Source organism: Haliotis rufescens, unplaced genomic scaffold (assembly GCF_023055435.1).
Source record: "Haliotis rufescens isolate VD_foot unplaced genomic scaffold, xgHalRufe1.0.p SCAF_3, whole genome shotgun sequence".
Lineage (NCBI taxonomy): Eukaryota > Metazoa > Mollusca > Gastropoda > Lepetellida > Haliotidae > Haliotis > Haliotis rufescens.
In genome coordinates this window covers 59,247,409-59,269,586 of record NW_025964001.1, presented here as the reverse complement: position 1 = coordinate 59,269,586, position 22,178 = coordinate 59,247,409, and the positions used below count along the sequence as shown (strand labels likewise).

Below are 22,178 nucleotides of genomic sequence, written 5' to 3'. Positions count from 1 at the left end.
TCCCTTGCCTTGGGTAGTTGATATGTACAGTGCATTCCCTAGGATGTACATGTATATTTGTACAGTATATGCAATAGGGTGTATATGTACAGTATATGCAATAGGGTGTATATGTACAGTATGTTAACAGGTGTATATGTACAGTATTTTCAGGCGGGTGTATACATGGGAACAAGTACAAGGATAAAGCAACCATGCGTGTAATATTTGCCTCACAACTGCATACAGGTTTTAGCACTGGCTTGCAACTAACTGCACAGTGCACAGCTCAATCTAGGACTTCACGATCAAACAGCTGTTTTATCTGCAGCTGCTACATCAGACTGTCAATGCAGTGACGTCGTACCTTATGCTATTGTGAAACAATTTGACTTGACAATATGACAATACATATATTGCTAGGTACAGCCATAATTACCTCAGTATTGATGTTCTACCTATAGTAGATTTACAGGTTAATAAACACTTTAGCAGATACTATTGGGATTGTCATTCTATCAATACCTTTAGATATATATGTCGACGTATGTTTAAAAGATCGCCATTTTCAAGTTATTTCGGTTACTTTGTATTCTTTATAAACATTAAAACACATAATTATGAAATCCTAGAAGGGACATTGTCACGTTGACACATTGTTGCGCTTTGGTTAATTTTGACACTTTTTGCTTTTTTTTTTGTAAGGGCGACATTGCGACAACGCGACAATGTCCTTTCTAGGTTTCCGTACAAATACATAAGTGAATAACATCCTTCAATAACTTTTATTGGCATATCTTCCTGTTGTAATATCAAGTTCTATAGTTAATACGCTCTACAGTATACATAGTAATATGCTCGTTCCTTATGGCACTGCCCAACAGAAACGACATTGACATGTAGCAATGTTATTAGCATTCATTGTTAACCTATTGTTAGTGAGGAGAGGAAACGGTGAACGGATATGCAAGGAGTGCAGTCTGTGAAAATAGATTAAGGCAATTATTAATTGGTTTACAGATTACCTTTCAGAACAGGTGGGTGCTCAAAATATATCTACTAAAAACTCCTTTTTCAAAGGGATCTCTTGAGACACTGGTCAGTAGATTTATTAAATAAACGAAATGAAAAAAATATGGTACGGGGATTCTTCTCATTCATATATATATATATATGATTTTTAAAAATTGACGTAATTTTCATACTATTTTGAATGTTACATCCAGTGGAATCTCTTTCAGTGGGTAATCGAGACTGGGTATTCTCAGGCGTTGACGTTTTATATTTAATAAGACATAAGTTGAAAGACATTATCGGATTTATGTTTTAATTCAGTCGGCATTTGTGAAAGTCTGGTCTGGTGAATCTGTGAACCAAGTAATAAAAACTCCGTGTAAATCAGAACACGGGACCTCATGAAGGTGGTACAAGAAAGTAGGCTTACAATACAGCATCGAGGCTACATAGTTAATATCTACCACTTTCTAGGTGTCGTCTTCCATGCACAGTTTTAATGTTTTATAATAGTTTATGCTACTATGTTATACTCTATTCCAAACCAACAAAACCTTAAAGGGATAAAAGCAACTGACCTTGAACTTGACCCCTTCCGATAGCGTAATAGTGAAGGCGGGAACAGCGCCCTCTGGTATTGATGGAAGGGTGAAGGTCGTGGGTGGCATTTGATAGTTCTGTATGGAGTTCAATCTCTTCTCTACAAGTTTCTGATATTTAGTTTCTGAAATAAACAGTTCGAAGTTCGAATCACTCATTCGTATTTGGACATTAGTTTTATTTCACACCTATATGCGACATTCGAGCTCTTGAAACATTTCAAGCTCGATCCAATACAAGTTTAAGATTAAAGATAACAATTCCTTTTTCATTTCTCAACGCCGTTTCAGAGCTACGTCATCAATAAAGATCTACAACACCTTTCAGAAATAATAAAGAGCCGTCCAATATTATTATTATTATTATTTACAGACTAATATATAAAATACAGCTAAGAGGGTTTGGGTGATCCTTGCACAGTCAGGCTTGTTAGGCTGATTATCAGCTCAGGGCCCTTGCCCCCTCTACACGCAGCCCAGACAGCGAATGAGACTTCTCCAAGGAAGCGCTGTCTAGTCGAACCCACCCAGAACTTTTCGGAGAATGTGGAGACTGACTCCCAAACACTGCAGCCTTCTGCATTACCCAGATTGTAAGAAGGGCTGAGTTCCGGGTAGCAAACCCGGGTACTCTCCCAATGTCAGTCAACAGATTGGGAGGTACCAAACCTAAGGCACCGAGACAGTGGGGAGACGGACAACTTGGTACTTGGGATGCAAGGGTGACATTTCGAAAGCGAGGTCCACACTTATTCAGATACAGTAAAGTACGTTTATAACGAACATGCTTAAAACGAACTGACGGATATAACGAACTGATTATTTTTTGCCCCGACTATTTGCTATAGTAATGCTGTATATGTGCTTATAACGAACTACGGTTATAACAAACTAAAGTTAGAGGTCCCTTTGAGTTCGTTATAACCGTAGTCTACTGTACCAGTATCTCCTCAAATTCGCCCAAAACGACTTCTACTAAGCAAACACTTCAATTATTTTTAGTATTATTTTTCGTAATCCTGCCAAACCAACGCCATACACATGTTGACATACTTGGTGCCTTCTTCTTGTCGTCCATGGCGAAAGACTTCATGAAGCCGGCCCAGTAGGGAAGCAGTTCCTTGAACACCTGGAACTGGGCTTCATCGAAAATGTTGGACCCTGATTCCTTTCCCTGAAGGTAGCGTGCAGTGGTCTTGTTCGTCTTCGTGTGAGTCTCTGGCGTGATGTCAACCTGAGCAATAGTATGGTTGTGTCAGGTTGAAGATGTGTCAAGCTACGTGTGACAGTGTAGTGGGATTGGGCACCATTACCACTTTAAAAAACTTTTGAGGACTTAACTCTTTTTTTGCAGAAGTTTATATGAAAAACAGCCGGTCAAGGAAAGAGGTTTAAAGGATATGTGTATTCAACATTTGGATGCGTAAAATCTATCGATGTTACGGTTTTTGAAGTAGTAAGTCAGATAGTGTGTTAGTGTCAAATTGGCTTGCCGTTGGTACATTCAGTTATATCACAGTTTGATTTGGGAGTGAGTGAGTGAGTGAGTTGGGTTTAACGCCGCTTTTAACAGTATTCCAGTTATATCACGGCGTGTCAGCTTAGTGTGGGAGGAAAGCCCGAAGTGATGCAGGTCTCAGACGTTTACCACTTCGGTGAAACCCACGAGCACGGGTATGGTGCTGACAAACCTAGACACATAATCGGGGCGAACCGGGATTCGAACCAACACTCTTAGGTTTCTGGCGGGTCCAGAGGACACAACTCTGCACAGCGAATTGGGCCACCCGTGCCCCCTCAAATTAATAGAGAAAGGATATGATGTCATAGGTTTTGGACTGGAAAGAGGGAAATGAGCAAATGACGTTAATGAATTAAATGACGTCATTAAGTGATGACATCCCAATAACATGACGTCATGGCAATAGGAATGTACATACCTGGCTTGAATCTGACTGATTAGAGACCCGCCATTGTAATGTTGTATACCCGATACCAGTACTCGCACGTGTGACTGCTGGACCATGCAGTAAAATGATTACGATATATATCTTCCCATTCATTTCCCATACCCAGGAGGGTCACGGGTGGTCCAGTCGTCTAAGGCGCCGCGATTCGCTGTGCAGAGTTGCGTCCCTTAGGCACGCCAGAAACCTATGATTGTGGGTTCGAATCCCGGTTCGCCCCGATTATGTTTCTAGGTTTGTCAGCACCATACCCGTGCTCGTGGGTTTCACCGAAGTGGTAAACGTCTGAGACCTGCATCGCTTTGGGCATTCCTCCCACATTAAGCTGACACGCCGTGATATAACTCGAATACTGTTAAAAGCGGCGTTAAACCACACTCCTTCACTCACTCCCATACACATGACGGCGTCTGCTATACCTGGAGGGCTGGAGTCGTGACAGACTCCAGGAAGCACTCTACGATAGACTGGACCTTGGCGCGCAGAAGCTCCTCGTTGGAATGTGCGTGGCTGCAGTCCTGCAGAATAGAGATGTAAACATGACACACAGCAGTTTACAGAATGCCATATCCAATGGACTCGAACCCTGTTGATCCTGATTAGCAAATAATGCGTACGATAGTACGTTCCCTGAGCTCTCTATACTATCGCTGCCACCAGTCAAAACTCGCCACCGTGAATTGGTGACCACAACCATGCTTGGAGTTGAACTCGCAACCGAATGACCGTTATGTTTACCAACAAGTGAAGACTGTCGTGACGCCGAATACACTTACCCCTGCTAAATTACTTTCTTCGTTTGTCAATTTGAATTTCTGTTTCATTAAAACTACCGTGTTATTGATATAGTAAGAATGTAAGGGAGAAAATGGTTGATTTTCCGTTAGTCTGCAATCTCGAACCAATCTGATTATCAAAACAACAAAGTAAATTCATCTGGAAAACATGGTCAGTCGTAAACCTTTTCAAATATGATGGCATTCCCAAAGACATAAACAAAAGTATAAACGTTACTACATGTGGGGTTAGAGGGCAAATTTCAAGATTCTTTTAATGGCCGCGCCCACACTGGTGGCAGCGATGTTACCGAGAGTGTAACGAAGGTGTCACGCGCTGGGAAGGAGCTTGGGCTCTAACCACTTAAAGGGACCTAACTCTGCAGGGTATTATATCAGAATCTCGCGTACCACACGCGACTAACGGGATCGGATGGTCAGGCTCGCTGACTTGGTTGATGCATGACATAATGTCCAAATTGTGTGGATCGATGCTCATGGTGTCAATGACTTGATTGTCTGGTCCAGACTCGATTATTTACAGACCGCCATCATATAGCTGAGAGCGGCGTTAAACAACAAACAAACAAAGTTATCATACATAGTCCTTTGGTTTCAGTGTTGACAACTAACCTTAAATTTCTGGACTTCAACATAGAAGAACAAGTCCTTGTCTATCTGAGGCATGCCATCTTCAGGGCCGTGTTTGACAAGGTACTTGAAGAAGAACAGCATCTGCATATTGAGATGCCCCATCGCAGACTCCCCCAGGGCCTTCAGGAACTCTATCTTGTCCTCGCGGCTTGGGTGGGCCCGACCTGTCGCCTGGGGGTGGAGTACATTATGTTAGAGGGGTGACGCAAAAACTGTCGTTCCGGAAGATTCTCTTCCGCTGGAGACTAGACGTTACACTATGAACGCTGTCCGAGAAGGTAGAGTGAGTGAGTATGTTTTTTAGCCGCTTTTAGCAATATTCCAGCAATGTCACGGCGGGGGTTACCAGGAAAGGGATTCACATTGTACCCATGTCGGGATTCGAACCCGGGTCTTCGGCGTGACGATGAACGCTTTAACCACTAGGCTACCCGACCGCCCCTTTAACGAGATGAACATGTTCTTGTTTTGATTGAAAACTGATCTCGCAATACGTGACAACGAAGGTGCTTTGGAATTATTGATATAATCTTTTGTTTGATCATTATTATGTCTTTAAAAAAAATGATTTAAAACAGATCAATATTCTTTGAAACATATACACGACAGTCATTTAGTGGATGATATCGTTCCACAATAATGCATGTAGGTAAAACTGTAGATACAATTTACGTGCGAAAATCATTAATGATACAAATATCAATCCTTGGCTGATAAGTATATACACAGCCAACTTGAAGTGTGCAAGGTATCTAAAAGGGAGGCTAGGTTCCGAAGTTTTACCTAAAGTTTCAGTGGCGAACTACTGCTAAACAAGGTCAAGAATCTTACGACCTGACAATTGAACCCGCGGATCTGCATAAATAACACCAGGGCCCACTTGCACGAAACGATCTTAGCGCTAAGACTATTGTAAGCCTATGGTGGGTGAGTTCGGTTTTACGCCGCTTTTAGCAATATTCCAGCAATATCACGGGGGGGACACCAGAAATGGGCTTCACACATTGTACCCATGTCGGGAATCGAACCCGGATCTTTGTAAGCCTATGCTAAAGTATGGGAGTTACGATCATCTTAGCGCTAAGATCGCTTTGTGCAAGTGAGCCCAGGGGTGGAATGTTTCCTAAAGTACAGTTTGACAAATCTATTAATTCCGAAGACGATTCCTGTGGGACAAACAGACCAATTATTAATAAGTAAGCGCTTAAAGCTAAAGCTTTACACTTAATTCACAATGTGAACAGCTGCTGTGTCGAGTCGACGTGGTCCATTTACGAATACGCGTAGAGCATGAGCTGCACGTGACAATCCAGTGATTGACATCGATCCACGCATTTGGGACACGATGGCATGCATCAACCATGTAAGCAAGCGTGACCACCCGATCCCGTTATTCGCCTCTTTAGACAAGCATAGTCGCCTTTTATGGCAAGCATTGGTTGCTGAAGACCTATTCTACCCCAGGTCTCCACGGGTCCGTTGCACACGGAAGGCCCACTATGCCAAAACACGGTGTTCAATTCACACACGTTTCTCTTACGTTTGTTTAGCAGTAGGCGTCATAATCTGCGCCATGCGTGAAGCTTAGACGTTGTTTGCAAGTACATAAGGTACTCCTTCTTTACTGATTAAACTAAAGGGGTAAGTCTTGTTTCAATGACCTTATTCTATCTTGCTGGGACTGCCAAATAGCCAGAGCCTCACTCCCCTTTAAAACCTTGCTATACGTACGAAACTCGCTATCACAAAAACATTTGATTCCACTTTTTCAATTGACAGCGGATATTTTTTCATCAGAGGTAGAATGTATTTGTCTTCTCACAGTGTGTCAATACATCAAATACATTATCCCTCAATATAACATTGTCTCAAAACGGAATTTGTATTACAAAATGAATTCTAAAACAGCTCTATATGTAACAAAAACGAAATCTTCAAAACGATGACATACATGCGCACACGATGTTAATATCCACACAAAAAAACCATTAATCAGTCACAAAGTGGTGATTCTTTACAACATTGCCTGAAAATTGAATAATGATAACACAAATTGTATATGAAACGTAACAAGAAAAAGTCTTCATGACGATGACAAACATGCACACACGATGTTAATATTAACACAAACATTAATCAGTCCAATCATTTATTCTGAAAACGGAATAATTATGAAAGGAGTTTACGAAACAACATCTCTGCAACAAGAGTGAGTGAGTAAGTTTGGTTTAACGCCGCTTTTAACAGTATTCCAGTCATATCACGGCGTGTCAGCTTAATGTGGGAGGAAAGCCCGAAGTGATGCAGGTCTCAGACGTTTACCACTTCGGTGAAACCCACGAGGACGGGTATGGTGCTGACAAACCTAGAAACATAATCAGGGCGAAGCGGGATTCGAACCCACAATCATAGGTTTCTGACGTGCCCAAGGGACGCAACTCTGCACAGCGAATCGCGGCGCCTTAGACGACTGGGCCACCAGTGCCCCCTCTGCAACAAGAAGGAAATCATCCTGACGATAACACATCTACACACGGAGTTAATATCAACACAAACATCTAGTGACCATCTATCCCGAAATGGTAATTCTTTTTCCTATTGGTAACTCATTATTTTAATTGTAATTCTTTATTTTACTTGAACGAATTCCCCAGTGTTCCGTTACTGCATAGGTGCATTCATACAACATGCAGTGAGTGAATTATGTGTAATGCCACATTCAGCACAATTTCCGTTATATAAACAAATTATTAAAGTCAACTCTCGGATAAAAGAGATGAAAAGTAGAGATGGCGTAAAACAATCCTCTTAAAAGCGAATTCTTCCATCTCCAATAAGCTGATGTAGTATATTTAATGTGCTCTCTCTCTCTCTCTCTCTCTCTCTCTCTCTCTCTCTCTCTCTCTCATTCTCTCTCATTCTCTCTCTCTCTCTCTCTCCATATATAAAAACAGAAATTCTGGTGAAAGTGGCACTACCTCTGGTGTATAAACATTTGTAAGCAATGGAGGGAAATCCTATTGTGTTTGTAATAGTGTGCGGCTGTACCTTGGAGTATGGCAGGTGTTCCCTTCCAAGCATAGACCAACACGAATATTGACTAAATGAAGACAGCGCTTGCAGGTACGCTTTGGTATTACTCAGTGATAAGCAGTGCAATATGTACTTGATGAGTACGATTTGATGAGTATGGGATATAACCATAAACACATACGGCCACAAAACATTTATTATGTGTTCGTCAGAATTGCCGCATACAGTTTGTTGTGATTTAATTATAATGATGTTATAGCCATTTTACAAATATACCACTTCCTACCAAAGTTTCCATGAACCCTAAAAGTATTCTCCTGGTAAGGCAACATATTATGCATTATATATCTTCTTTGAGACACTTTTCAATTTTATCTTAATGAGACCTTTGGGGTTCTCAAAATATTTTTTGGCCTTGATATGACTCAAAATAGAAAACGAACATGTAATTAATTTGTATAGGTCTGAGAGTTTTTGGTAACATGGATCACTGCTAAAGTGTTGTTTCTTCAGTCGTTCGTGATTTCCATGAGGGGATTCCAGCTATTCATAAACGGAATAACATTACGACAAGCATTTCTTTTGGGTTTTTTTTTTTTGGTTTAACGCCGCACTCAGCAATATTCCAGCTATATTACGGCGGTCTGTAATAAACGAGTCTGACTAGACAATCCAGGGACTGACATCATGAGCATCGATCCACGCGATTGGGAATCCTTGATTAGAATCAACAAAGTCAGCAAGCCTGACCACCCGATCCCTTTAGTCGCCTCTTACAACAAGCATAGTCACCTGTTTCGGCAAGCAGAGTCGCCTCTTTCGGCAAGCATAGTCGCCTCTTTCGGCAAGCATTGTCGCCTCTTTCGGCAAGCATTGTCGCCTCTTTCGGCAAGAATTGTCGCCTCTTTCGGCAAGCATAGTCGCCTCTTTCGGCAAGCATAGTCGCCTCTTTCGGCAAGCATTGTCGCCTCTTTCGGCATGCTCTTTTGAAATATCCCAACACAGCCCATGAAGACTTCTCGAGCTGACATTAAAGCGTTGGCTGACGTGATCGTATTCCACACGAGCAAACGCTTAACAGATATAAATGCTCCCGTCTGTTAATGACCATTCTCACGGCATAGACGACTTTCACTAGGTGATACACAATTCATTAAGAGGAACACATGATCACAAACAAGAATATTAACATTAAGAAATTACCACCGTGGGGATGGTGATTCTCATACAAAGTTAGTAACGTGAAGGTGCACTGTACAAACAACATACAGACGGTAACCCAGTCCCCAGAAGCGTGAAAGGATTAGTACGTGCAACAAGACGTAAATATGTTATGTATTCAGGTGCAAGGTAAAACTCCAGTTCTGCATAACAACCAGCTGAGACTGAGCCCAGTCTAAGGGATACCTTTGGCGCACGTCTTGCTCTACGCGCAGCCAGAAACGTAGGCGACGGAGTGCCTAAACTTCTATCCTGTGAACTGCCTGGAGAGCCCTATAGTAAAAGTAGGGTTAGTAGGACAGTTGCCATGGTTACTGAATATATATTACGTGAATATTCATAGAAAAGATTATTAATATTTCACCAATGCCTCCAACCTGACTACATGATATACCAGAATTGTTATTACTGTAATACTTGTTTCACTGTTAACAAGTTGTGAGGAGCATAGCATCTAATGTAAATAAGTCTACATTCAAAGCAGACTTGACACGTCGTTCCAAAATGCTAGTATTACATTTTCAGGTGATGATATTCTTAATGAAAACTTCATACATGATACACATTGAAGGATGACACATGCGAAATCAGTTTACAGTTGTAACAATTTCATCCTCATCCTCATTTCATGTAAAAAAAACACAGAAATATTGTACATAAGATGTTTCAATAAAAACATAATTATAACAACATGAATTTTTCAAATTGTGTGTCAGGTTTTGCTTTCAAGATCAAACTGTTTAATCAAAGGATAATATCTTGCTGCGGTTACCGTGTGAATGTGCTGCTTCCGATAATCGATTTTGATATTGACTTGCTACACAGATCTACGGTCTGTCCCATAGCGTTTTCCTAGTAGATTACCGATTTAGGACATACAGCACTAGCACTCCTGTCATAATGTACATAAATCATCATCCCACGACAACTTGATCGCAATTCGCCTCTTAAAAATTTGCCTTCAAATATGTGTACTAACATTTTCGATCATGCAACATTCGATGTAGTTTGGGTTGAAAGAATCAAGAAAGTACGGATTTTTTTTAGCAAGGGCGAATACAAAATCTTCACCGGTCTGGTTTCCAACTCCATAAGCAACTATATTGATGCACGATCTAAAGTATAAGCAAGTTTTATTTGTTGATATAAGTTAGCAATGCGATAAATCGCAAAGAACAATGAAGAAGGAAGCGTGGTTTATTTCACAGTAACAGTGTTCTATCATGACGTCATTTCTGGGGATTCGAACATGCGCTCGCAACTTGATGACGTCGTAAATTGGACGACGTTATTTTAGATAGGGAAGTATCCGGTGAGTTGTTGCTCAAAGATGTAGCTGGACAGGGCAGTTCGCCGAATTATAGTACCAAAAAGTGGGAGAGATATGACATCCGGTATTGGGAGAAAAGGTGCAGATATTCGACGTGAAAAAAGTGAGAATACCAAACGTAAGCCCCTCATCCCCCCCTGTACATAATATGGAGTTGTCCGACATTGCCGGGATCGAATTGTCAAGTTCCTTCCCAGCGCGTGACACCTTCGTTACACTCTCGGTAACATCGTTGCCACCAGTCTGGGCGCGGCCATTACAGGAATCTTGAAATTTGCCCTCTAACCCCAAATGTAGTAACGTTTATACTTTGTTTATGTCTTTGGGAATGCCATCATATTTCATTTGAAAGGGTTTACGACTGACCATGTTTTCCAGATGAATTTACTTTGTTGTTTGTATAATCAGATTGGTTCGAGATTGCAGACAAACGGAAAATCAACCAACTTCTCCCTTACATTCTTACCATATCAATTATATGATAGTTTTAATGAAATAGAAATTCAAATTGACAAACAAAGAAAAGTAATTTAGCAGGGGTAAGTGTATTCGGCGTCACGACAGTCGTCACTTGTTTGTAAACATAACGGTCATTCGATTGCGAGTTCAACTCCAAGCATGGTTGTGGTCACCTATCACAGTGGGGAGTTTTGACTGGTGGCAGCGATAGTAGAGAGCTCCGCCGACGGGCTATCGCTGTGAGGAGCTTGTCGAATTATATATTTAGGGAGTAATCATTATTTTAAATACGGGTAAATGTTTTTGAAGCTTGTACAATGTATTGACATCCTTACAAAAGCTGTACAAAATGTTGATATCTCATATAAGAAATAACCGACTCGTGGTCGTTTTTTATCGTACAATATTCTCTCTGCAGTGTTTTATTGTGCGATAAACAACTCCCACTCGTTGTTTGTTTCTTAAACAGATCACAACGCATGCACTTTCCTGAAGCATACAAAGTGCGATACAGATTTGAATCGGGTGTCTAGGAAAACTATCGGACAGTCCGTGGCTCTATGTAGTCAATCAACCGTTACCGCAGCGAGATAACATGCTACTGCAGGCTACCAAGGGACATCTCTGCCCCTTGCACATAAGACTGTTGAATATGTCTGTTACAATGTCACTCTTCTTGCAATAACTATAAAGATAATGAAAGAGCAAACCAACTAATGTTACTGAAATAAACATGCTATGTTAAGTAATATTTCCAAGAGAATGTTAGTAATATTAAAATCATGACAAAAACAAACAATCAACCATTGTTAAATGTTAGGCTCACACGAGCAATATTGCTAGCTTGTATTTTAAAAATCCATTTGGGTTTCATCCATAATAACACTGAAATAAGTACACTGAAGCTCCTAGAACTGGAACTGTCTCGATGTAACCATGTGACCTAATGGTTCCGGCATAATCCTGGCTCACACCTCGATCTCAAATCAATACTCGAGAATAGATACTCGCAGTGACTTTCATAAATAGGTTTCAGAGAATACGGTCAAATGCTATCATAAAGCAGTAACACTATGTAGTAGACAAACAACCTTAGGGTTCCTAGTAAAGATTGCATTCAGAAAGTTGAGGCACTGACCGTGTTTGTTTGTTTGTTTTATAACGCCGTACTCGGCAATATTCCAGCTATATGACGTCGGTCTGTAAACAATCGAGTCTGGACCAGACAATCCAGTGATTGACATCATGAGCATTGATCCATGCAATTGGGATACGATGACATGCATCAACCAAGTCAGCGAGCCTGACCAACCGATCCTGTTAGTCGCCTCTTACGACAATCATAGTCGCCTTTTACGGCAAACATGGATTGCTGATGACCTATTCTACCCCGGTTCTTCAAGAGAACGGTGACACTTCTGCTAAAGATATGTTTGAATTTCATCATTTACCTCAATGAGACTGCTGTGATGACACGGAGAGTAACATGCCTGGAAACTCATCGTATTCCATCTTTATTCTTTATGGTTATAGTAAATATGTTAGATTGTTAATATTGTATTGATCATTGTTAATTAGGACCACACGAACACTAACAGTGTTACTTGGTAGATGGGTTAGAAAACAGACCAAATACTGTAGGCAAAACCAGTCTCAGGCAAGAAGTATGTTGCTGTAATGGTCAGTGTTTCAGTATTTAACTGCCACTGGTTCTTGATCAGCAAACAAACGTCTTCGTCTGCTATAGGACCATTAGCTTGTGCTACATACGTCATTCCAAATGATTCATTTTTCTCACTGTTTGTGTTTGGGGTATATGGGTTTACAATGTTCGTCCTTTGTAGGACAATTACATTTGCTTGTTTGTTTGTTGTTTAACGCCGCACTCAGCAATATTCCAGTTATATGACGGCGGTCTGTAAATAATCGAGTCTGGACCAGACAGTCCAGTGATTGACATAATGAGCATCGATCCACGCAAATGAAATTCGATGACATCCATCAACCAAGTCAGCGAGCCTGACCACCCGATGCCGTTAGTCGCCTCTTACGAGTAGGACAAAACCAACACTTGTATTGTGTATTCGTTAAAGAATTGAAGGAACATTTTAATTGTTTCAGAATACGTGAATGAGAGCATTCTATCATAGGGCAATTAAACTTGCTGATCTATGTATCCGTTACTGTTAAGAAAGTTATTATTAGTGATAAACGAGCTACACACATAAATATCTATAATCAATTGCCATGTGTTCAATATGTGCTCATCTTCCCGAGGCAAGAGAGTTAACTGACTATAAAAGTAAAGTTTCCACCCTTGCCGAACTAGGCTGGTATTATGGAGTTACATTTTGGCTGGACTAACGAGTCTATGCATAGTCCAATCAAAATCGCGCACCGAAATCGAAATCCGGGTTGTAAAATGTCGTGCAGATTTCTGTCGATGGCAGGATTTGCAAAGCATGTGCACCGCCAACTCGTTGTCAACAGATATTTTCCAAGTCTTTTCATGTTTATAATCAAGGTGCTCACGTGATTTGATGCACTTCGCAATGTAAGACCCGTTTTATCACAATATAGATCTTGATTATCAATCAGATCGTTTTGACTGGGCGCCACCATTTTGTTTGAAACAAATGCAAGTGATACGAGAGGTGGAATCTGATTGGTCCATAGGAGAGGCTTAGAAGGAACATAACTCGTAATAACCACTGGTGGCGCTACGGTCGAGCCCAGGAATTCCAGCCTAGTTTGGCAAGGGTGGAAACTGGACTTTTATAGTCAGTTCTCCCCCTTGCCTCGGGAAGATGATATGTGCTATGTTTATCGTTTACATGCAGTCTCACCAGTATTCACACTATTATTCTATACACGTGCGTATATTTGTGCTTATATGTGTGTAACTCAACAAACAAATTCAAAGGACACATATATCCATTACTAATGTGCACAGTATGGAGAACTGTTGGTCACTGCAAGTGTTAAATTTGTTACGGCACATGGTCACACTGTTTACCCGATCAACCCTCGAGAACTGTTCTCTTGGCTGGGAGTCTCCCCTGTCGCGGACCTTGGAACTGGATCGTTTTCGTTTATCTGCACTAGCTTTAAGTGAAGGTTTATTCACGCTTAACTTCGGCTGCTGCCGGCGACTCCCTTCGAAAACGCGAACTTTGATAGAATCAAGAGTTATCTCCCTTATTTGTGTAGATTTCTCCTTGTCCTGTTTCGTTTCCTCTTCTGATTCCTGTTTTTTGTATTTTTGAGAAATAAATACCATCTCCACCATCAACTACATCTTGAGGAATGACCACAGTGGCACTGACACAGGGTCATATGATAGAAAGGTTACATATAATGAAAAAATGTATTTTGTATCAAACAAAGAATTATTTGTAAACCTCATAAAAAAACATGAATGACTAAGAAATATGGGATATTTGGTTTGTTAAACAATTCTAGAAACTAAGGCATTATTTTGAGAAATAAATAAAGAGGATAAGTATAAATCAAGAAAAGAAAGGTTTATAACGTATAACGTGACAAAAAATAGAGAAAAAAAACCTCTTGCCCACTAAATCTGACATGCAAATAGCGAGGACTACCCCAGTATTGAAGCAAGTACCCACATCTGTAACACGAGTTGTCTCCCCTCCTTACCTTGCCCTTGTTCTTCTTCTTCCACGCCGTCCCCGTGTCTGCCCCCATCCTCATAGTGAGCTCGGCCTGGGACATAGACGCCAGGTCCTTCGGGTCTACGCCGAACTCCTCAGCTTGATACTGCAACACACAGTCTAGTTCTTGACCAAACATTAACGTCAGCGCCAGAGAACAATCAATCTCCATTATCTATCCATGGGGGTAAATGGCGCAATAGTAAATGTGTGTAGTAAAATATGGAAATTTAAGAATGGATCACTGAAAATCAGTGATGTCACTACGTGTCCGCGAAAAGGGTAAAGCATGTCCTGCTCTACCGGTTGCACATTTTGCATAAAGAAGTAAGTGTTTGTTGCCGAAAGCAACACCACAAGCCTATATTCTAAACACAAAGTTGTCTGTCAAGGAGCAAAGCGTTCGCTCATTTACCGAGCAGCATTGTACCTTTGGCATAATGTGTATGCCCTTTCTTATCTTTCGGGGACGCCCCATAGGGATTATGAAGGAATATTTCTAAAAGCAGTGTAAATCCTCATTTTTTCTTAATGCGAACATGGGTCATTTAAGGCGTCGGGCAGGGGTAGCCCTAGACTAACATTTAGTCTCTGAAATCTTATATTACACAATATCCTTCTTGACTCTAAAAATATTTAAAAAATCCCTATGTGTGGAATAGAGCTAGCTTGAGCTGGCTAGACTTGCTTTTGTATGATTGATTTCTAGATTTTTGTTTCATAAAATAAATATATTCCACGGTCATGGTGCATGACTAGGGTAGCCCAACAGTCTAAGATGGCGTAATTCGCTGTGCACACTTGCCTCCACAAAATCGCCAAAAACCTATTATCATAGCTTCGAATCGTATATTCGCCCTGATTCTAGGTTTGTCAGCACCATACCCGACCTCGTGGGTAGTAAACGTCTAAGACCTGCATTACTTGGGGATTTCCTGTCCCACCAAGCAGGCACGTCGTGATGCACCTGAAGTACTAGTCAAAGCGGGGTTCAACCCAACTCACTCAATCACTTAAGGCGTGTGGGTTGTTATTTAAACTCATCCCTGCAAACTTACCAGAATAAAATCTTTGAACAGCTCCTCCAGCTTGGACTGTACATGTTTGTGGACCTCCTTCAGTGTGGCGGACTTGGGCCTGTCTTTCTCCCCCGCCACCCTGGTGGAGATCTTCTCAGGCAGGGGGGTGAACTTCTTACTCTGAGCGTCTAGGTATGTCCTGGTGTACGTACATTGTTCACATGTTCATTGATGTAATGATGTGGAAATGTTCATTTATGTAATGATGTGGAAATGTTCATTGTGGTAATGATGTTGAAATGTTCATTTATATAATGGCCTGGAAATGTTCATTTATGTAATGATGTGGAAATGTTCATTGATGTAATGATGTGGAAATGTTCATTGATGTAATGATGTGGAAATGTTCATTGATGTAATGATGTGGAAATGTTCATTGATGTAATGATGTGGAAATGTTCATTGATGTAATGATGTGGAAATGTTCATTGATGTAATGATGTGGAAATGTTCATTGATGTAATGATGTGGAAATGTTCATTGATGTAATGATGTGGAAATGTTCATTGATGTAATGATGTGGAAATGTTCATTGATGTTATGATGTGGAAATGTTCATTTGTGTACCGATGTGGAAATGTTCATTTGTGTACCGATGTGGAAATGTTAATTTAATTATGAAACGATGTTAAAATGTTCATTAATGTAATGATGTGGAAATGTTCATTTGTGTAATGATGTGGAAATGTTCATTTATATAATGATGTGGAAATGTTTATTTAAGTAATGATGGGAAAATGTTCATTTATATAACGGCGTGGAAATGTTCAATGATATAACGAGCAAACTTTGACCAATAAAGCACACACTTAACTCACACTTAACACCATTCTATCTTTAAAGGTTTCATTTGTTTGATTAAATTCGTCCATCATATCTTATTTGGGAAAACATGAACTACACTTTGAGTAATCTCATTCTGATTTTCATTTAAAAACATATTTTTCTCTCATTGTTGGAAAATTACCCGCCTATGACATCAGCCAATGTCAAGGGACGGGGTGTGTCTGAGGTGGGAAGGGACATGATGGCCGCTACCTTGGCATGGCTGGGTATCTAGCTACTGTCTCCAGACTTACTTGTATATATGACCAGCGTGAGAGTCTTTCTTCTGTTTGTTGTCTTTCATATCAAAGTAAGTGTCGAGGTCGTTGTAGAGGGGCAGGAAGAGGGCCAACTCTTTGGAGTCCCCATCCTGGATGAACTTCCGGAACATTGCCATCAACCTACAGCACAAGATGGAGATGAGGTGAAATGGGGTTTAACGTTGCGTCCAAGATTATTGTACTTATATAGCGACGTGCATGTACGTGTGTGTGTGGCTGCTTGTACTAGTCCGGACCGATGCCGATTTATAGTGCTAGCTCACTGAGGTACCATGCCGCAGTTTAACATGAATACCCCACTCAGACACAGTATACTGATTCCGAGCCGACCAGTCCTTGTTTTAGCCCCTTAATGCCGAGCGCCAGACAGGGTAACAAGAAGTGCCATGTTTAACGTATTTTGGTATGACGCGGCCTGGGGATCGAACCCGGACCTTCCGCACTCCGGTCGGAGGCTCTACCACTACACCACGGAGGTGGTCCAACAATTAGTGAAGGAAAGCCATTACGTCGCTGTTAAACATGTTAAAATTGACTTTTACTTTTACAACCTTTAATACTTCATTACTTCATTGAATCAAAGGAATTATAGTTGTTTCAAAAATACAATGAAATTATGAAAATAAAAGCAAAAAACGACTTTGATACAAAAAAATACAATGGTTCGGTTTGTGAAATAAAAGACTATGTTTGCAAACAAGGACAGTTCATATACTTGACTTTTCTGTTAGGTGTATCAGAGAACAAACTTTGTTTACATAAGAAGGGACCCGTGAAGATTCCGGGGTAGGATAGGTCTTCAGCAACCCATGCTTGCCGTAAAAGGTGAATATGCTTGTCGTAAAAGGCGACTAACGGGATCTGGTGGTCAGGCTCGCTGACTTGGTTGATGCATGTCATCGAATCCCTATTGCGTGGATCGAAGCTCATGATGTCAATCACTGGATTGTCTGGTCCAGACTCGATTATTTACAGACCGCCGTCATATAGATGGAAAATTGCTGAGTGTGGCGTTAAGCAACCAACCAACAGACAAATACACAACGTACGAGGGCAGCACATGAACTCACTGTCTGTTGGAGTGCAAGTCTGCATAAGAGGGCAGTATCTCCACTCCGTCCTCGCCTTCTCCCACCGTCATACCGTCAACACCATCAGCCGACTGGAAACAGAAGATTAATGTACACACTGCGACATGAAGGAAGTCTAGAGCCAACAATAACTGTATATAAACAATTCTTTTAAAACCCGTTTGATGGGCATTTCTTAGAAGTTGACGGATGACAAGATAGACACAATTTTTATGGATAACGATATAAGGATCTATACCGAAACGTCGCTTTTCCAAGTATTAAAGAAGTTGTTATCCATAAAAATTGTGTCTATCTTCTCTTTTGAAACCCATTTGATCAATGGTATGGTATGATTGGTGTGATAATATTTAAAAAAAGGATAAGTACATGTAAGTGGATCATAGATTAAAAGAAATATATTGATGTGTTTGTACTATGGGTTATGTAATACAGAATCATGAGATAACGGTAAATAGCTGTACACTATTAGACTCTGTGTCGAGTTCTACATATTCAAACCGAGGATATCTGGCGAACATTGGATACAATGTATTGAGAAAAATATTAATACCGTACCGTCATTTCCATTTTAAATGGCATCTACAAGGAAAAACAACTAGATTTCCTTATGTAACCTACAGACTATCTAGTAAACTGTCTATTGTGAACGTAAGGAATAGTGTCTATACGTCTATTGTGAACGTAAGGACAACAGTGTCTACTCTAGTGTGAAGCTGTACTGTCAGTATATATAACGGTATTCCTTAACGCGAGTCCGAAATAACTTGTCATGAGAGCAACCGTTATGAATAACTTAATTAATTATTTCGCTTTTTAGGGGCATCCATAAGATGCATGCACTTTATTGGTAAAATTTGGTTATTCCTTTAAATACTAGATCAGTGAATGTGTTTCGTGAACATCTTTTCTTTTCTTTTTTTTTTCTTTTTTCTTTTTTCAATCATTTTACATTTATTTGATAAAATGTGACATTCCAGTACATAGTTGATTTATCATCTAAATGGATGATGGCAAATTGACCAAAATTTATAGAATAGGCCAATGTCACACTCAATGATGGCTGAACATTTAGTAAGGTTGTAGTAGTTTCTTATTTCGTTCTGAAAGACTTGAAATAACTCACTTTTTAAATATAAGATCTTTTGTTATCAAAAAGATGATATTTAGAGGGTCATTGCGCTTTTCTGGAAAACCAATCATCACATGTTTCTTTGTTATTTCGATTTGGATGTTAGCCTTTTGAAGTTTCGTGAACATCTGGTGTCACCACTGATTCCAGTGATCCAATGGAGGCCGTTTCCAGTGATCCATTGGAGGCCGTTTCCAGTGATCCAATGGAGGCCGTTTCCAGTGATCCATTGGAGGCCGTTTCCAGTGATCCAATGGAGGCCGTTTCCAGTGATCCATTGGAGGCCGTTTCAGTGATCCAATGGAGGCCGTTTCAGTGATCCAATGGAGGCCGTTTCCAGTGATCCAATGGAGGCCGTCTCCAGTGATCCAATGGAGGCCGTTTCCAGTGATCCAATGGAGGCCGTTTCAGTGATCCAATGGAGGCCGTTTCAGTGATCCAATTGAGGCCGTTTCAGTGATCCAATGGAGGCCGTTTCAGTGATCCAATGGAGGCCGTTTCAGTAATCCAATGGAGGCCGTTTCAGTGATCCAATGGAGGCCGTTTCAGTGATCCAATTGAGGCCGTTTCCAGTGATCCAATGGAGGCCGTTTCAGCAGATAATCGAGACTGGTTACTCTTAGATGTTAGCGTTTTATATTATTACTCTTATACTGACTGAAAGATCTGAACAGAGACCTCACGACCCCTGTTTTTAATAAAAGATGTAAACACAATATGTGTCCACAAGTTCCATGGAGTGAGTGAGTGAGTGAGTTGGGTTTAACGCCGCTTTTAACAGTATTCCAGTTATATCGCGGCGTGTCAGCTTAATGTGGGAAGAAAGCCGAAGTTATGCAGGTCTTAGACGTTTACCACTTCGGTGAAACCCACAAGCACGGGTATGGTGCTGACAAACCTAGAAACAATCGGGGCGAATCCATGGAGTGATCTCAACATACCGACCATTATATATTTTCGGGAGAGAGGGAAATAACAATTAATTTTTCAAAAAGATAAACTGTCCCCGTAAAATCTTGAACATTATAATTAGTCCTCAGACTGTGGGGAAATAAATAATTACATAATTGCAAGTGCTTTCCTTAAAATAAATTAATTATTCAGGACATGGTTTTTAATTTTTAAAAATTGGATTGTAGCTGTAGATGAAAATATCTAATTTGATAAAAAATCCTAGCCTCTCTACTCTCCGGTTCCATTCCAGACCGGTGGATGATGCTAGTAGGGTCCCAACAGTAGAAAATCTACCATACATTAGCTGATGTGGACTAAGAGTCAAGGTCATATAGCGTCTGTGTCTTTGTAGAACGAATGCGCAAACATGCAAAATGGAAGTGCATTTATCAATAAAGCATATCCAAGTATCAAAGCAAAAATAAATAGCTGGAATTTGAATATATATATAATAGGCATTCAATCAGCTGCCTAACGTGTCATGCTGTTAGTACCTTGATGTCATGGCATAAGCAGGGGACAAGCAATTCATGCAAACTTATAACATCAAACAGCCATGATCTGGTGCAATAACGCAGGAATACGTTACAGCGATAAAAGATTCAAATTACAAGCCAACGAAGAAAAAAGAAAAACATGATAAAAATAAAAACGTAATAAAAAAACCATGCCAACCTAAGCATAAAATGAGTTTTGAAAATGTAAAAACGATACAGAATAATGAAAAACGAATAGAATAAAGTATCTAAATCTGGTTAGTTGAAGTTTACATAGCAAGGCTTAGGACAGCTCCAGACTAGAGGTGGATGTATAAAGGCTCCAGACTAGAGATGGATGGATAAAGGCTCCAGACTAGATGAGGACGTATAAAGGCTCCAGACTAGAGATGGCTGTACAAAGGCTCCAGACTAGATGAGGACGTATAAAAGCTCCAGACTAGAGGCGGACGTATAAAACTGTATTCAGTATAATCTGCAGTTTTCTAGAAGTGGCATGGCCGAACTATCAACTCACAGATCGACTTCTAGAGTTCTCTGATTCGTCGTCGCTAAAATCAAACTGGAGCAAAGACTTTTCTGATAAATTATATTTCTTATGAAGCATAACATGATTCACTATTGTACCGACCTCTATGATATAACGACTACTGGTTGTAAAATGATAATGACCTTTGTTTAAATTGTCCTGCCCCGAAATCGAATATGAAAAAATATATAATAAATAGTAACCAGACAGACGCAGAAGTAGTCAAGAAACATTGAATATGGTCTGTCCATCAATACTGGATCTGATTTAGAAACCAACAATAGCCCAAGTATATCATGAACATGGGACTTTTAACCTGGTTAATACTGGCCGAAGAACATGAAATATCTTCAAATTCTATTTCATAATATTCCATTCATATTTGTCGGTGTATAGTCTGGAAATCACCACCAGTTTTGCTCTAGTACATAAAAGTACCCTTAAATGAAATCTCACACCCTCCATAAGAAAATATGAACAAAATGGCTTCAATATGTATTATAATTATTTCCTCTGAAAATATGAACAATGTTAACATGACGACGGATGGCGTGATACCCGAGGGCGCTGTCCCACTGGATAATCTTTGCTGTGGAGTAGCCGTGCAGGTATTGGCTAACTTGTTCACTCAATAAACTAACCGCAAAAAGAAGTATTTCTGTACAGTATATGCACACACGTTTAAGCTATATATTTGCAGCTATGACGATACATAAAAAGCGAGCATGGCATGGAAGAGCTTGTTGATATATCATGCATTTTACGTTTTAATCTAACCGACGGGACAAATCAGATTGTTTTGAAAATGTCAGTTATTACAAGTACGGAATGCCCTTAACAATGTACACTATTTAAGCACAACACTATTTTAACCACATCACCGGATGCCAGGTTATTGTGGAAAGAAAATCAGAAGTGACGTAGGCTGTAGACGTTTACCAGTTTGTTGAAACCACGAACACGTGCTGACAAACCAAGATTCATATTAGGGACAAATCTAGAATTCAAAACAGCGGATCCTGGCGCAGGAATGACGTCGCCGAGACCCCTGAGCACATTTCTACACAAGTATTGACTGTCGTAG

General features: G+C 40.3%; 1 protein-coding gene across 13 annotated transcripts in view; it reads right to left on the bottom strand.

Moving 5' to 3' along the window:
- Positions 1-22,178, bottom strand: part of LOC124151105 — a 79,757-nt gene that overhangs the window by 6,000 nt on the left and 51,579 nt on the right. For 8 of the 13 annotated variants that reach the window (XM_048403176.1, XM_048403177.1, XM_048403178.1 and 5 more), the window contains 11 exons: positions 21,083-21,127; positions 17,962-18,053; positions 16,865-17,011; positions 15,765-15,924; positions 14,693-14,812; positions 14,049-14,279; positions 9,430-9,516; positions 4,969-5,160; positions 3,979-4,077; positions 2,646-2,826; positions 1,572-1,717 (listed from right to left, as the gene is read on the bottom strand). In XM_048403176.1, coding sequence (XP_048259133.1) covers positions 1,572-1,717; positions 2,646-2,826; positions 3,979-4,077; positions 4,969-5,160; positions 9,430-9,516; positions 14,049-14,279; positions 14,693-14,812; positions 15,765-15,924; positions 16,865-17,011; positions 17,962-18,053; positions 21,083-21,127 — 1,500 coding nt within the window. Of the gene's footprint in view, positions 1-418; positions 438-1,571; positions 1,718-2,645; positions 2,827-3,978; positions 4,078-4,968; positions 5,161-9,429; positions 9,517-14,048; positions 14,280-14,692; positions 14,813-15,764; positions 15,925-16,864; positions 17,012-17,961; positions 18,054-21,082; positions 21,128-22,178 lie in introns of all 13 variants that reach the window. The other 5 variants (XM_048403179.1, XM_048403180.1, XM_048403175.1 and 2 more) reach the window with 4 other exon arrangements.